The 16,962-nt window shown below is 36.5% G+C and overlaps 1 protein-coding gene across 1 annotated transcript; it reads right to left on the reverse strand.

Annotated features, from left to right (window-relative positions):
- Positions 1–303: 303 nt before the first annotated feature.
- Positions 304–16,643, reverse strand: uacaa (uveal autoantigen with coiled-coil domains and ankyrin repeats a). Its single transcript, XM_082181581.1, has 16 exons — positions 16,311–16,643; positions 15,102–15,229; positions 12,155–12,243; positions 10,627–10,691; positions 9,820–9,877; positions 8,661–8,731; positions 8,422–8,528; positions 7,573–7,754; positions 6,954–6,991; positions 6,302–6,364; positions 6,133–6,160; positions 5,975–6,015; positions 4,202–5,395; positions 3,470–3,598; positions 1,816–1,881; positions 304–1,701 (listed from the first exon to the last, which is right to left on the reverse strand). Exons 1-16 carry the CDS (start codon positions 16,344–16,346, stop codon positions 1,639–1,641), a joined length of 2,358 nt encoding a protein of 785 aa, XP_082037707.1. The 5' UTR covers positions 16,347–16,643; the 3' UTR covers positions 304–1,638.
- Between the last annotated feature and the right edge of the window lie 319 nt (positions 16,644–16,962).

Here is a 16,962-nt window from a genome sequence, read left to right on the forward strand (position 1 = left end):
TGTAAGGTCCTTTTGCAATAATCCTTATTTTTGAGCCCTGACAGGTGAGTTAAATGAGAATGCATGCGTGGAAGTAATGCATAGATGGACATTGTGAGAAAATGTGGAGAGTCGAAATAAAGAGGATTTTTTTTTACACGATGCATTGATGCATCGCATCATTAGTCATTTGATCAATATATCAATCCATTTATATCTATGTATTGTTACACCCCTAATAAATCACCAAAACCAAATATACACAAATTTACACAAGTAAAACTCAAAAAGCCCTAAAAAAAACCTCCCAAAAAACAGTGTAGATATATTTCAACATGTTTAATATTTTGTTTAATTTTGTTACAAAGAGCTACAGTTAATTTGCACAAGACACTGATTAATGAAAGGGGGACATAAATAAACCTAAATTACACCAAATTTGATTCTTTGTTTTCTGTTAAAGATCTAGTGATTAACACCATGTCTACACCGGACACAATCAATTTAGGGATACTAGGTTTAAGGTGAGGGTTATGGTGTGTTTGGACCTTCTAGCTCCACCGATTAGGTCCAGAAAGCTGGACCTCAATGGATTTACAATGGATCCTTTGTCATGTCCATTGTAGACACAGTGTAATGTATATATTTCATAGTTACAAAAGTTAAGGGTCAGCAATGACCCTTACATTTCAAAAGTTAAGGGTCAGCAATGTATTTTTTACAGAAATAAATGAACACTTTTATTCAGTAACAATGTATTAAAGGTAGGGGAGGCAATTTTCAGAGAGGCTAGCAATAGCGAGCTCGCTTTGAAAGCATAAGATCCCACCCTCCATTCAAGAGCACTCTACAAAGCCACGCCTCCTCCAAAATATGAACACGTACAGCAGGGAGTAAAGCGTCACACTTCTGTTTCTGTTGCGGTGCTCTGTGACTGACGTCTGTCTAACTCATGACATGAAACACGCTGATGACATGTGATGTCTGTACGAGCAAGGTGCGCCGAGGTATGGAAATACATACATTGACAGACAGATAAGACATTGGACCCTTACATTCCAACCGAATGCAATGATTGGATGAACATTTATGGTCCTATGCCTTCCACAGACAATATATATATACATATAAATACATTTAGACCACTTAACTTAGTGATCACTATCAGGATGTGAAAAGACTTTCAACCAGCATTATAAAAAAAATTCTGGAACTAATCGCCTACCCTGCCTTTAAATTGATCAAAAGTGACAGTAAAGACATTTAGAATGTTATTTCTATTCATCAAAGAATCATGAAAAACATGTATCACGGTTTCCACAAAAACATTAAGCAGCACAACTGTTTTCAACATTGACAATAAGAAATGTTTCTTCAAATCAGCATATTAGAATGATTTCTGAAGGATCATATGACACTGAAGACTGGACTAATGATGCTGATAATTCAGCTGTGCCATTACAGAAAAATGTTGACATGTTTAAATAGAAAGCAGTTCTTTTAAATTGTAACAACATTTCAAAATTTATCAAAAAAGGCAGCCATGGTTAACATATGAGACTTCTTTCAAAAACATTACAAAAATCTTACCAACCCCAAACATTTGAACAGTAGTGTCTACACATATATGCATATGCACAATGAATGCTCAGCACACACTCAGCACTCTCTCATCTTGGCAATCTGAAGCAGAGCCACTCTGGCCTCTTCATCCATGAAACCCTGCAAAAAAAGACCACAGCTTCTAGAACATAAACACTGCTATTTTCATGGGTTTACTTTTGAAATCACATTAGATAATAAGAAAATATACATCATAAAATAATAAAATGTTACCTGTGCTGCACTGAGCAACCGTGTTCGGTATATTGAAAGCACATGTCTGTAATGCTTTTCCGAGTTCTGGCAATAAAAGTAAGAGAACAAGTTCATAATGCATTGGTTTTCACATCAGTTACAAAAGAAAAATTATTAATGCTTAAACTTGAATTTAATTTAGAAATGTACAATACATGTCAAAGTGCTGGATTACAGTAAAAGCATTGTGGGCGAGTACTTTAATGAAAGTTAACATGTCTCGTGAGAGCGATTACTCTGTGGGAGTGAAAAAATTGCTTCTGTGAAGTACCCTGACAAGTCAGTTTCATCTTTCATTAACTACCAGTTCTCTCTAACAGTAACAGGCTTGACTCAACTCAAGATCCAGTCTCCTTTGGGGCCTATGACATGGTCTATTTCCAGTGGTAAAACGTTACAAAATTACATTTACACAAGAACTGTACTTTTCTTAAGCATTTCCATTTTATTGTAACTTTATGCTTTTAGTCCATATCTCAGAGTCATATATTGTACTTTTTACTCCACTACACTTGTTTGACAGCTTTAAGGCCCACGTACACTTCATTTTCTGTGTTCTGCTCCATCTCACAGTTGAGTGCACAAGCCTTTCAAAGAATACTACTTTGGTTGTGAGCAAAAAAAAGAAGCGTTCTGCGTATGCACACTATCCAGTGGACTTTGTTTTCAAGTGCTCAAGTCACTCGCACGTGCAGTTGTACACAAACCGTCCGCATGGACACGAAAATTGAGCTGAACACAAATGTTAGCGGACCCTCCTGATGACGAAAATTACGTCATGTGGACAGTGCACGGGCCGTCGCAAAACGCGACCAGCCGAAGTATACTTTGGGCTGAAACCACGCATCTCCAAATGTGGTAATTTAATAAAATGAACGTTTATGATAAACTGAAAGATTAAGTGTTTCCTTTATGGTTTGGGAAAATTCTCCTACTTAAACTAAACCAACTATTAAACCCAGAATGAGTGCCGACAGAAGGAACCACTTATCTACCCTCTCCCTCTATGTATTATGTAATAAAATGTGTTGTTAAGTGAATTGGTTGCCTTGTTTATTTTCCACAACCAAACTTCTTTCTTGGGTTGAATTGAGCAGTTGTTGGTATTTATTGACATTTATTTGCTGTGTGTGCTTGTGTGTGTCTTAATATAAAAATATAAATATGACCATAAAAGCATGATAAAAATATTAATGCATTCATACTGTAAATGTATTCTATATTATAGGAGCTTATATTATGGGAGTTATGGAAACAATCCACCTTCCCTCCAAATTTAAACACAACTGATTAATGCTGGTTCTCCATCAGCTCTCCATTAAGAAAAAATGCTAATATAAATGTAGTCAACAATAATCAGAGCATATTATGCGTTAATATTTACAAAATTGCTGCAAATAAACAAGCTGCTGCTATCTGTCCTGCTTAAACCCAATCAACAGGTTGACAGTGTAATTTTGTGGTGGCGAAATCCCAGTGTGTCTCTCTTTTTCAACAACTCTGCCTATACTAAAGAATCCTATCAAAATCCAATTTGCTCTAAAAGCACTGACCTCTCAAGTCTAACAAAGCTTAAACAAAGCAGACTCTCAAAAACAGCCCTAAAGAATAGAGCGACCTGTGAGTAACTAACCTCTAGCTGCTGTTGTAGGCTGTAGACCTGAGCCTGGAGGGAGCGGTCTGATTGTGATGGTTCACAGGAGCCGACGGGTTCTGATATTTTGACCTGAGACAACCTCTGTCCCTTATGCTTCACTGATGACTGAGATAGAGAACACATGTAATTACATTTTTACAATTTCTTTAGGCTATTTGCTGATATTAGAGATATTTCATGCTCATTTCCCATATTTGTATATTTTGATTACCTTCGCTGCCATCTAATGCTCACTTAAAGTTGATTTTTTTTTTTATATTAACAATTGAATTACACTTAAATAAAATATTATCTATGGCAAAATTGAATTACACTTAAATAAAATGTTATCTATGCAAAATCTCAAAATGAATATAATTTTTTATACTGTGCACATTATAAAGTTGTGATGCCTAAATGTACTTGTAGCATTTAAAATGACACATTTTAGTTTTTTGTTTTTATTTCTTCATTTAGTTAGACAAAAACGTATAGAATTTGAATATCTGCCATTTATCAATCATTTGAATTCATTAGAATTTTAGTATTGGTGCATTCCAAAACATTTAAATAATATGCTTGTAAATGACAAAATGATACATTAAATGTTTATTAATATAAACTGCATTGATATCTGGATTTTGGGACAATCTCAACGCATTGATGATCTGTGAAAAAAAATAAAAAAATTGTCATGAATATATAAATATACAAGTAATAAACATTAACCTTGACAAATTGATCTGGTGATGTCCTCCCCTGGTCCTCAACTGTGCTAATTTTTCTTTCTATTTCACTTGGCTGCACGTTTTCTGCTGCAATTCTAGTGACTTCACATTCTGCTCTGTCACTCCCTGTAGAAGAAGATACTTGGTTATGCTGTACTTCACTTGCGCATGGCTGCCTGTGTTCTTCTCTCTGAACACCCTCCTCTTTTGTGTTTGAGATGCTCACACTGGCCTGGTTTTGTCTCTTCTCCATCTCTTCAAGGGCTAGTTTGAGTCGTTCCACCTCTTTCTCCTTTTCCTCCACTAAGACAACAGGAGCAAACTTGGACTTCAGAGCCTCCTGGATTGTGTCCAGCTCTGTCTTTTGCTCTTGAAGTTCTCTCAGCAGGCTCTGGTTCTCTTCCTGGGCGCACTTGTACTTCTGTAGAGCCTCGTCAGCTTTGGTTTCAGCCTGTTGCAGTGAATTGTTCAGTGAGCTAGTTATGACTGTGTGCTCATCCTTGCTGATGTAGTTCTCAAGATCTACGGTCGGTTCGCTGGTCTCCGTGATGAGGTCAGTCATGGTGCACTTCGCATGTGTCGGGCACCATTCTGATGGGGTCTGAGCTTCTTTACACAACGTCTCAGCCTGCTGTGTCTCCATTCCTGCTAACCTTGTCTTCAGTGTGTTTATTTGCTCTTCTCTGCTGAGCAGCTCCTGGGAAAGCCGGCTAAGTTCCTGCATTAAGGAGCCCTGGTTCTGCTTCTGCTGCTCTACCTCCCTCCTGCTCTGGCTGAGCTCCTTCTGCATTCTCCCCAGTTCGGCTACGGCTGCCTCCCGCTGACCTTTGACTTCTTGAAGCTGGACTCTCAGCTCTTCCACCAAGTGCTCCCTGACGGCTACTAGATGAGCTTGCATCTGTCTCACTCGGGATTCTGAGCCGGCCATCCTTCTCTGCACCTCACCCAAGGCCTCCTCCAGCTCCCATGACCGGTTATGGGACGCATGCAGAGCTTGTTCGCTGCTCCTCCTCAGACCTTCGTATTCCTGACAACGCAGAGCCAGTGCCGCATCCAGCCTGTGCACCTCCGCCTCTGCTACTTCTTGCCTCCTCCGTGCATCTCGTAGTTCTCTCCTAAGAGCCTCCACCTCACCGGGCAATAACTCCATCGGAGTAGATCTCACTGGCACAGGAGCTGACTGTGCAGGCCTGACCTGAATAATTGACAAGGGTAATGTTGAAATAAGAAATACTCTTTCGTTTGTCTATTTTAGATCAACTGCTTTAATGTTTCAGTTTGATGAGAATGGGATGTAAATTAAGTCTGATATCAAGTGAAGTTATAACCCTTTAATCTCTATATTCTGTCAGAAAAAAGTGTTCATATTATACAAATTATATTACTTGGTTGACTGCATTATATATAATATAATAATGGAAAGTTAATGGAAAGTTTAATTTAACTGCCTGATAAAAGGACTATGAGCAAGATATCAAGGTCAAATACATATTTTCTTTTACCAAAACACTAAAAATGTATTGATTGATTGATTGATTGATTGATTGACTGACTGTTCAATCGAATGACTGATTGTTTGATTGACTGATTTTGTGGTGAAGACCTTAATGTAAAATTGAATTTAAATGACGGATAAAATGACAAACTGAGAGCAAGATATCAAGGTCACATACTTCAAAAATAAGGAGTTAACTAAATCTAAAAATACTTAATGACACTGTCATAAAGCAAACTCTTCAGACACAGATCAGGTTAGTCAGGTTAGGCAGGATACCTGTGTAGAATCCAGATTATGACCTTGTTTGGCAGCTTTTCCTTTAGGGAACAGAAAATATGTTTAAAATATCAGAACCCAGACCTGGAAAGCTTTTGTGATATGACTGATTGCAATCATGATGTTCTGCCATTACAAATAAATACATTCCAAGTTACCTTCAGTGGAGTGACTGCCATGTTCCTTCTGTAATTCAGACACAACCCTTTATTGATGACATTCACAACTGACCACAATCAGCTACAGGAGAGCAAAATGACAGCCTGATAGCACAGACTTCAAATGTCAATCAAATGAAATCAAATGCCATCCTCTAAAGAAACTCACTGTTAGTGGCTCTGACAAAGCTTTCTCCGTCTTTACTGATCCTGTTTTGGTCCAGGGTTTAGCCTGTGCATTCAGAAAAAAGAAAAAAAACTTTCTATTCTTATCAAAAATCTCTGATGACATGGTCTTTAGATAGAAATAAATCTATGTTTCCAAAATAACTTCTCTAACAATTCTTTAATAATAAATGCATCTCCATACAGTAAATTATTGAAACATATCCTAAAGGGTGGATCTATAATAGATGTGTTAGAAGTAAGAAACTATAGATTTCCACATGTATGGTTGAAATATTCACATGAGCATGAGAATCAGTATTCATCTCCATCGACAGCTGCAGAAGAACATTGAATTTCATCCGACTGATTTCCATTATTGCAGAGATGGACATAGCCCACCATCATCATTCTCAAGTGACTGCAGATTAGGATGGCTCTAATTAAAGTGCACTGCGATTAGCATTTAAGACTCTAGATGGCAGTAAGATCAATAAATAGATGAAGTTCACTTGAGTGCAGTGCAGCAAACTCATGACCTTATTTGTCTGCTGTTACTGCCTTTCCTGTCTTGGATTACAAATACTTGAACTTTACTGTGAATCCGAATGAAAATGCGTCAAGGAGTTAAATTGTCAGCAAAAAGTCAATGTTACCTGTTGAATCTTCTGTGAAACATTGGCAGTCTCTTTGGCTGAAAACAAAAAATGTTATAGCACGTTATAGCACATAATGCACATTTCAGACAAGATATTATTATTATTAATATTTAACATGCCATGAATCTGCCTTGATTTACATGGCAATCACTTTATTAACTAATTGTTGCATTTTAATTGTTGCATTTAATTTTAATCTGGTGATATGGCAGATATTACATGAAAAGCATCTTTCAGGGACCCAAGTGATCTTCTAATAATAAGCGGCTGATTTGCTTGGAATAAGCCTCTCTCTTTAAATAAGACAGTTCTTGGAAAAGGAATACAGACCAGTCAACTCTAGAAATTGATGCTTTTAGTGTTAGAATCTGAGAAGTCTATGTGAGCACAGCTGGATCTGTATCTTTCAGACACTTCTCTTAAATTACATGACATTACCCAGTAATGACAGTGTGATTGTTGATATGGGATCTAAATTTAAAACTCGACTGACCTGCTGCCTGCATGAGCAGGTTCAGCAATTTCTACATGTAATCATAACAAGACTGTCACTTTGCACTACCTTGCTGGAAAAAAAAAGCACTGCTGGTCACAAAATTACATGGTGTTATTTTACCTTTAGTGGTTGTTTCTAAGGCATGTTGTACAAGAGTGATCAAGTCTTGATTCTGACTTAGTCTGGCATAGTGGTAAGCATCATGGCCATAAATGTCCGCTGCTGAAACATCTGCCTTAGTCTTCAGGAGAATCTCCACCACTTCTTTACAGGAGTTCTCACAAGCTAATATTAGCGCAGTCCTAGACAGAACACACACATATAAAGAACATAAAATAAGTCAGAAAAACAGAAGATAGAAAAAATTATTGATCAGTTGGTAAGGCACAACTCAAGGTCAAACAAACGTTATGATTATTTCCGCAAAGCTTAAAAGATATCTTTACTTGAATGAGCTTTTTCTAAGACTCATCAAAAGCAGTTCATGAGTTATACTGAACTATATAATTATATTATTTATTAAATAATTGTAATGCTTTTCAACATTTAATTGAATTGGTTTTGGCAGCCCTAAAAATGTTAAATATTGATTAAAATTGTTTGCTGCACTTTCTATATCATTGAATGCTGACAAATATCAAATAAAGGTATATAGTGAAGCTTCACTAGTTCTGAGAATGAATGCAACATAAGTGTGCTATGCACTTCAGCATTGTTCCTATTGCTGCTTTCTGCAGTGTACACATGCAAATGTGTGCCACTTCCATGGAAAGAAAAAAGGTGACTTCCTTGTAGAAGATGGATTTTCTTGAAAGTTGATTCACATTAGTGAACAAAACGAAACTGAATATAAATATATTTGAATTTAAAATGTAATCTTCCTCTTCTGGCTGATACTTTGCTCATGCATATTTGATTTTTGCAAACTCTTTGTGGATCATTATTAATGCACAAAAGAAAAAGCCTTACTTGCTTTGCTTGTCTCGAAGAACAGTGCGTGCTCCATATTGCACAAGCAACTGGCATGCTCTTGGTTGGCTCATCTTAGCAGCAAGCAACAAAGGTGATCTACCATCCTGAAAAAGGTACATATTTACATGTATTGCAACACAGTGTCAAAATCAATATAACATCTCACTTTCTCACATCGCTTCTTATATGTACAAAGAGTGCAAAATTAATTGTTCTTTCAAAACCATTTTACTTACTGCGTCAGTAGCATCAATAGATGCACCGCTGTCAAAGAGCATTTTGATGGTGGCTTTACAGCCTACATTTGCTGAAAAACAATAACATGACACATGACATTATAATTTTCCAATCAACTCTGACAGCTAGACATTATATCGGTCCTTGATGCATCCTCATGCAGCAGTTGAAGAATTCATAATGAAAGATTTGCCTGAAAAGAATGATGATAATAAATCTGACACACACACCCAAAATGTATTTGAGCATGCAACACCCAAAATTGTGGTATGTCCTCCATTAAACTTAACAACAAGCAAGCTAGTCTGGTGTTGATGTAAAATAGTGTCGTGCAAGGTCGGAAATGTCACTAAAATAAGGATAATGCCCCCAAAATTCAAGATATGAATTGCCTTGCATGAGTTCTTGTATTTTGTGTTTATAACATAATAGTTAATCAATATTACACTAGCAAGAGTGCCATATGACACTCATTTTCTACAACAGTTCAATAAACAATAACCTGATTTTTAGACACAACGTTGTAAATTTTGACCGCTTTTGCTCTATTTTGCAACAAATATAGTTCCAAACATAGCAGAAATGCAAGGTCTCCCAGCAACAGACAGCAACGTTTCATTCTTAAAGGGATAGTTCACCCAAAAATTTAAATTCTATCATAATTTACTCGAGTTTCTTTCTTCTGTTGAACACAAAAAAAGATTTTTTTTAAAGAATGTTGGTAACCAGACAGTTGACAGTAGCCATTGACTTCCATAGTAGGAAAAAAAATACTATGGAAGTCAGTGGCTGCTGTGATCTGTTTGGTTAGCAACATTCTTTAAATGAAACGTTGTCGATTAGTCAGTGAAACAAAAGCAAATGTAGAATTATAAATTAGAGGGGGGAAAATTACTAACATTTTAAATGGATTTTTTTTTTTTTTTTGCCTTTTATTGGATAGGACAGTAGCTAGACAGGAAGTGAGGTGGGAGAGAGAGAGAGGGGGGACGGGATCGGGAAAGGTCCACGAGCCGGGACTCGAACTCAGGTCGCACGAAGCGCAATGGCGCTAAATGTGGTTGGCGCACTTGCCCACGAGACTATCGGCGCAGACTTTAAATGGAATATTAATAAAATAAATATAAATATAATTTTAAAAAAGAAAAATCCACACACCTGCATCATGCAAAGCTGTACGGCCCTGCAGGTCTGCGCTGTCAACAGGACATTTACACTGTTGGAAAAGAAAATATTTAACATGCATATGGGCAATATCATACATTCTGAGTTTTCAAATCTTCAATGATTTATTTTACAGCTAAAGTTCATTTAAATATTCCTCTGCTCAACAAGCTAAGAAAACTGAAAAAGAATGAAAGACATTGAAAAGAATGTAAATTGCACAAATGCCTCTCAACACACGCTTATCATAAATGCAAATATATATTTAGAACTTGGCTCAATCAAAAGTTTATTTTTTTAATGCTTTAAATTGTTCATGGTTCAATTATTTTGCTTTTGCACTACTTTAATTAATGCAATTGACTGCCAGTTGAAACTCATTTGCATTCATTTCCTCCGTTTTCACTTGCATTTAATTATAGCTGCATTCACATCAAAGCTATACGAAAGAAAATTCACATTTCCACACCAGATAACACACCTCGCATTCTTAACGGTGCGTTTGTGAGCAAAAGAATGGTTGCTATATAATACAAAAAAGTGGAGTAAATTGCTCCAGCCCTGCCTTAAGCACACAGTTTCATGTGGAGATCAAAAGCAAAAGGAAGTCCAGAGAAAGTACTTTTTTTTTTTTTTTATAAGCAAGGGCTTTAAACATAAAACAGGGTATGAAAAGAAAAGAAAGCATTGAGCGGTCTTTGGCAGAGCAATCGCTAAAGGGGTTGGTTATACGTCAACACTGTGACATTCCAATGCGGTTTCTCATTAGTCTTTCTTCCTGTGATTGTTGTTGGACAGTACCTGCAGAAGCCTCTGCACACACATGGGATGACCGCCTGCTGCAGACAGATGCAAAGCTGTTTTCCCTGCAGAGAGGAACAACATCCATACAGTGAGGTTTAAAAGTCAGAAACGTTGTTTGCAGCACTTGAGCTGCTTGAAATCCATACGTTTGAGTTCAAACTGATTCTGATCATGATTCTGGTCATCTGTACGAAGTAATGGCCTAGGACAATGGCCTAGGACCTCAATACATTGCAGATATGCTCACTGAATATAAACCCAACAGATCACTCAGATCATTAGGATCATATCAGCTAGAAATACCAAGGGTTCACTCTAAACATGGCGAGTCTGCTTTTAGCTATTATGCCAGCCGCAGCTGGAACCAGCTTCCAGAAGAGATCAGATGTGCTCCTACAGTGGTCACATTCAAATCCAGACTCAAAACACTTCTGTTTAGCTGTGCATTTACTGAATGAGCACTGTGCCGCTGTTCGTCCGACTGTTTGTACTGTACTGTATTTTATTTTATTTTTCTAAACTGTTTTAATTATTCTTATTTCTTTTAATTATTTTAATTTCTCCAATGTCAGCAGGGCATTTAGCCCGTAACTGTAAATGCCCACTCAGAAGGTGTAGAAGAAAGTGATAATGTGAAAGTGACGTGTATTAATGTGGGTTTGAAAGTAGAACAGTATTTAAATGACGATATTAAAGTTTTCGTCTGAGAAAGAATGTGAACGCAGTGCTAAAGAAAGTGAAAAGAACGTGTGAGTAAATGAGGGAGAAAAGAAAGTTAAAGGAAAGTTGATAGATGGAAGTCGTAAGAAGATTGAAGGTTAAAAGAAGGTTGAAAGATTTAAGTCTTAAGGGAATCCTTTGAAGGAAAGATCTATAATAATATTCTTTTTTTTTTTTTAAGTACTGTATTTTATTTTATTTTTCTAAACTGTTTTAATTATTCTTATTTCTTTTAATTATTTTAATTTCTTCTATGTAAAGCACTTTGAATTGCCATTGTGTATGAAATGTGCTATATAAATAAACTTGCCTTGCCTTGCCATACATATATAAAATATTTATTTTTGTGAGTGAATGCAGCACAATCGCGAACATGAATGGACAACTTTAAAGGCGATTTTCTCAATGTTTCGATTTTTTTGCACCCTCAGATTCCAGATTTTCAAATAGTTGTATCTCGGCCAAATATTTAGATACCAGCGAAATTTCTCAATTCTCGATTCCAATTTCAATACCACAGCAGAATACTAGGCTAACTAGTCACAAGTTCGCCTGCCCGTTCAGCCTTAAAGGTTAATAGTAAACTAACTTGGCTTGCTGTCCTTGGAGGAGGCTCGAACCCGAGGCTCGGCTTGAGCTCCGAGTTAAATTAAGCTTGTCTTTAGGCTAACTCACGAACAAGCGCACAACATTTAAACAAAATGTATTGGTTGATTATCCACAGCAGGACGGTCAGGTCTTCAGATAGAGGAATGAATAATGACTTAAATGGTTTATGAAATGTGATAACTTCTGAAAGTCTTACCGGCAGCATCTACAGCCTTCAAGTTGACACCGTTATCCAGGAAAACATTTAGACTGTTTATGAGGCCTTTGCTAGCAGCAACATGAAACCTTAAAAAAAATTTTAATACAAGTAAATGTATTAAACATAAGCATTATATTGCATTATAAGCATTATATTGTTAACATCAATAATATTGTTAATTCATTTCAATGTCAATAATTTTATTTTACAACATGAATAAAGTATATTTAATGCAGATATTTGCACAGGTTAATATATAGCCTATCATACTTCCATGGAGATCAAAATGTGCATTTACAACATATGTGACTTTACCAGTGATTCACCAGTGATTTTGATTATGTATTAAGAGCCAAGAAACATTAAAAAAAAATTTAAAAAACATGCAACAACATAGCAGCCAAGGCCTGTTTCAACAGAAAATAGGCACAACCACTCCTTGAGCCTAGTCACAAAGCAGACATGATACATTTGAGTTAATTAGATCACCAGAACTGTTGAAGCTTGTACGTTGAAATAGTTAGAGCTTAGAGGACAAAAGAAAGATAAAAAAGATGTAGGAGTGGGTATGAACATGTTTTGTAGCAGAAAATAAGAGGAGAAAAAAATATTTTTAAAATCTATTTGAAAAAGGAATGACAATTAAATGCACAGGAGCTAAATATATATATATATATATAAAATGACACATCTCTTTATTCCATCATGTTTACTGACAAGGTTAAGGCAAGGAAATACATATTCTATTTGCCAGAAAAACATTGGAAAGTAGGAAATATTTAACATCAACAGAACATGACTAAAATCCTGTCATGAGGCCCGACACACCTAATACAACTCCCTTTAAAAACAGCTGACCGGAAGAGATAAAAGAAGAAACATAGGAAAATGATAGGCTACATAACACAGTGCACACCATATTTAATACCCTCCCATAAACATATTATCACCAGAGCACTGCTGTGCCACACATTTATGATTTAGTTAAACACCTTTGATGTTAGAAAGCTTTATGAAGACATTTACTCTCTGGAACAACTTCTATGCTTCTCATGTTCCTGTTTCGGAACTTCTTTCATGCCTTATTTACAGTCGTGGTCAGAATTAATGGCACCCCTGGTAAATATGATCAAAGATGGCTGTGAAAATAAATCTGCATTGTTCATCCTTTTGATCTTTCATAAAAAAAAATTATGGGGGGTATTAAATAATGGGGGTTATTTCACATTATGAAATAAATATTTTTCTCCAAAACAAGTTGGCCATAATTATTGACACCTCTAGAATTTTTTATGAGTAAATATCTCTGAAGTAGATTCCCATTAATATTTACATATTTAGCACACCAGGGTGACTAGGAACATGACATTTTCTAGCTATGACTTCTTGTTTCACAGGAGTTTAAATATAAGGAAACACAAAGGCCAAATTCAGTTGTCAGACACGACTGGAACTTCAAAAGGGTCCTGGTTCTATGGTCAGATGAAACTAAAAAAGTGCTTTTTGGCAGCAAACCCACCAGATGTGTTTGGTGCAAACAGGGATAAAAAGTACCCCATGTCCACGGTTAAATATACCACTGGATCTTTAATGTTGTGGGCCTATTTTTTTTTTTTGCTGGAGGTCCTGGACATCTTGTTCAGATACATGGTATCATGGATTCTAGCAAATACCAACAGATAAAAAAAATCAAAACCTGACGGCCTCTGCTAGAAATCTTATAATTGGTTGGATCTACCATCAGGACAACGATCCAAAACAAACATCAGAATCAACACAAAAATGTGTCACTGAGCACAGTCCCCTGACCTGAACCCTATAGAAAATGAGTGGGCTGAACTGAAGAGAAGCACCAACATGGATCTGGGAATCTGAAGGATCTGGAGAGATTCTGTATAAAGGAATGGTCTCTGATCTCTTGTCAGGTGTTCTCCAAACTCATCAGGCATTATAGGAGAAAACTCAGAGCTTTAAAAAGGAGTTTTTTGTGTACCTAGTGTACCTCTAAACTGCTTAATCAGAAAGTATACTAATCATCTCGGAGGTTCATGTTTCATCATTTATTTTTGTGCTTAGTTTTTCCATGTTTACACATACCAGTATTTATAATGAGAAGTGTGCTGCAGGTCCATGGAAGTAATACAAAATACAAAACCCTCCACAAAGCAAACAGGGCATTGTAGCTTATCCTTGAGGGTAAAATATAAGCAGAGTAAACCAATGCTGAAGAAAGATTTAAATAGCATTAAGAGTGAAATTGCCTCAAAATTTGTTTAGCAGTAAAAACTTCGTGTGAATGTGCCAGTCATCATCCAGGCAATTCTAATGCAGAAGACAAAAAAACACTACAAATGTGCGAGAGTGCTACAGACTCTCTACTTTTCATTCAGAAGCTGCTACTGGAAATAAATTCAACAACAATCAAGGCATTGTGCCCTGCAGAGAAAGATGAGGGCACAAAAAAATTGGCCTGTCAAAATTTCTTCCCTCCTCCCCTGGCTGGACATTTGCACTTTTATTAAAAAGCTATTTTGTGGCAAGAGACAAGTGTGATGAAATGCACACAGAAGTAAACACAGGAGTCCCAGCAGGGAGGATAGAGAACTGTTTTTGAGATTTACGTCCAATCAAAGAGCGCAAGACCACTTGATCCCAGAGCCTTTCATAGAGGGGTTCAGCTTCCACTTTAAAACATAGTGCGGGAATGAGCTCAGTAGTGCACACAGAACCATAGAGGACAGTAAAATGAGTTGTCTTTGCAAAAATGTCGAGTCAGACAGTTGTTGTTGTTGTTTTTTGCATAAACATAGAATACAATATAGATTATACTTGGGTGGAGAATTATTCTCAGTAAAATTCAAGTCAATAAAAAAAACTGCTATTTGTATTTTGGACACAATTTTTTTTAGCATCACAGAAGCATCATGTTGAAAGTGGCACTTACGCAGAATGGCCCTCTGAGTCTAATTTGGTGGGATTGGTTCCTTTCTTGAGTGTTGCTGTGAGTTTCTCTATATCTCCATTCTCGGCCGCTTTCATGAGACGCTCATCATACTTTCCCCATTCTGTACTCTGAGACAGAGGCAAATATAAGACATCGTAAAACGCAATATTCATACCATCAATTTCACAACGTACTCTCTTACAGCTCTACAGAGCCATCACTGAAACCGCCATCACTTTTATCATTGTCTGGTTTGGCTCTGCTACTGAACACTTTCTTTTTGAAAATCCTAAAACTTTCTTTATTTCCATGTCTAAGAGAAATAAATCATATTTCAATGTGAAACCTTCACTATAGTTCAGTATAGCACTAGCAATTGCCATTAACTCCTTATTTTATTAAGCAAAATTCATTAAGTCGATGTATTATATTTCCTCCTGAAGTAACAGAGTTCGAGTTGCTATGCAAAAAAATTAAATAATGACTCTGCTATATTGAACAGTGATATAGTGAACATGTCCACTATATTGTTAAATACAACAGGCTGTAAAGTGTATGAACCAATCAGCATCCAGGACTAGAACCATCCTTTTTATAATGTAATTTATGGCGAGGTGATGCTGAATTATGGATATGATGGGCTCGCAGACGTTCTAAACTATTATTTTTCAATAACAGCAATATGAAGTAGTTCCAGGTCTGTTGACCGCATTACAATTGCATTTCCCCAAGTTATTTCAAATAGCCTTACAGTCAATCACAGCAAAGAAACCAGAAAAATAAAGAAATTGGTCAAGCAACTAGGATGAAATTACAAAGAATATCTGTGAAATGTTCTACAGTAAGTTTAAATTAGCAACAATACAGTAAAGTAAATAATCGTTGCTTGTCTCAATCCTTTGCAAAGTAGGCGTAGCCTATAGTGTCAACCCCGGTGAAATCCAGCGATAAAATCTTCTAAAGATACAATCGCGAGTCAGACTCATGGTTCTTATCACTTTAGCCATAAACATAACAATTCAGCAAAACAATTCAGCAACTTACAACCACGCAGACTGACTACCCACAGTCCCATTCTATCACACACACACACACACACACACACACACACACACACACACTCAGTTTCAGGACATGTTATGGGCTTGGTCCAAAGTCTTGACAAGCTATTCGAAAGAGTAAAATTTGTATCTAGTCAATAATGTTTACCTCGTTTTTCTTAAGTCGTTGTTTAAAACTTTTCATAGTTCCAGTATAACAGTAACTAAGCCCAGTGCACTTGTCCAGGTGTCCAAATGTGCGTCTCTTGTCAAAGTTTGCCTGTAAACTTTATTCCACCCCTTGGTTACAAGGTTCAGGCTCCATTGAGACCTGACGCACTCCCACGAACCAATCGTCAGGAAAAATGTGTAACAATGAGCCAATCGGCGTGGACAGGGAGTCTCCGTATGAAAGTCACCCGTGGAAAAGCTGATTCACATGATTTGGTGGGCTGCAGATTCCACACACTGTAGATGCCTTCAAAAGCAGCTCGACAATGAGTGTTTGTTTTGGATATAGCTTCGAGCAATACTGTCAGCAGGCTTGTCCTGTTTGCAAACTTGTAAACACAGTTGCGTCATCAGTGGTTGGTTAGAATGCGTATTTAATTTTTTTTTTTTTATAAAAAAAAAAAAAAAAAAAAAATATATATATATATATATATATATATATTTATTTATTTATTTATTATTAACTGATATTGCACCTTTTGTAGAAACTGAATTTATGTTCATAGCCTATTTAGCTGGCAAATTTTGTTATTTTACATGTTTATGAGATTATTCATATCATAATATGTGCAATGTTATCAGACAATTAT

This window comes from Leuciscus leuciscus (assembly GCF_965113295.1).
Source record: "Leuciscus leuciscus genome assembly, chromosome: 10".
In the NCBI taxonomy this organism is placed as follows: Eukaryota; Metazoa; Chordata; class Actinopteri; order Cypriniformes; family Leuciscidae; genus Leuciscus; species Leuciscus leuciscus.

What these genes read in the sequence shown, in the direction of transcription:
- uacaa (XM_082181581.1), bottom strand. Translation starts at nt 16,346, where the DNA reads ATGAAAAGTTTTAAACAACGACTTAAGAAAAACGAG. An exon ending in GACTCAGAGGGCCATTCTGC is followed by an intron (nt 12,244 to 15,101) that starts GTAAGTGCCACT and finishes ATTTTTTTTAAG; the next exon opens with GTTTCATGTTGCTGCTAGCA. An exon ending in CTTAGAAACAACCACTAAAG is followed by an intron (nt 6,992 to 7,572) that starts GTAAAATAACAC and finishes TTTTGTTTTCAG; the next exon opens with CCAAAGAGACTGCCAATGTT.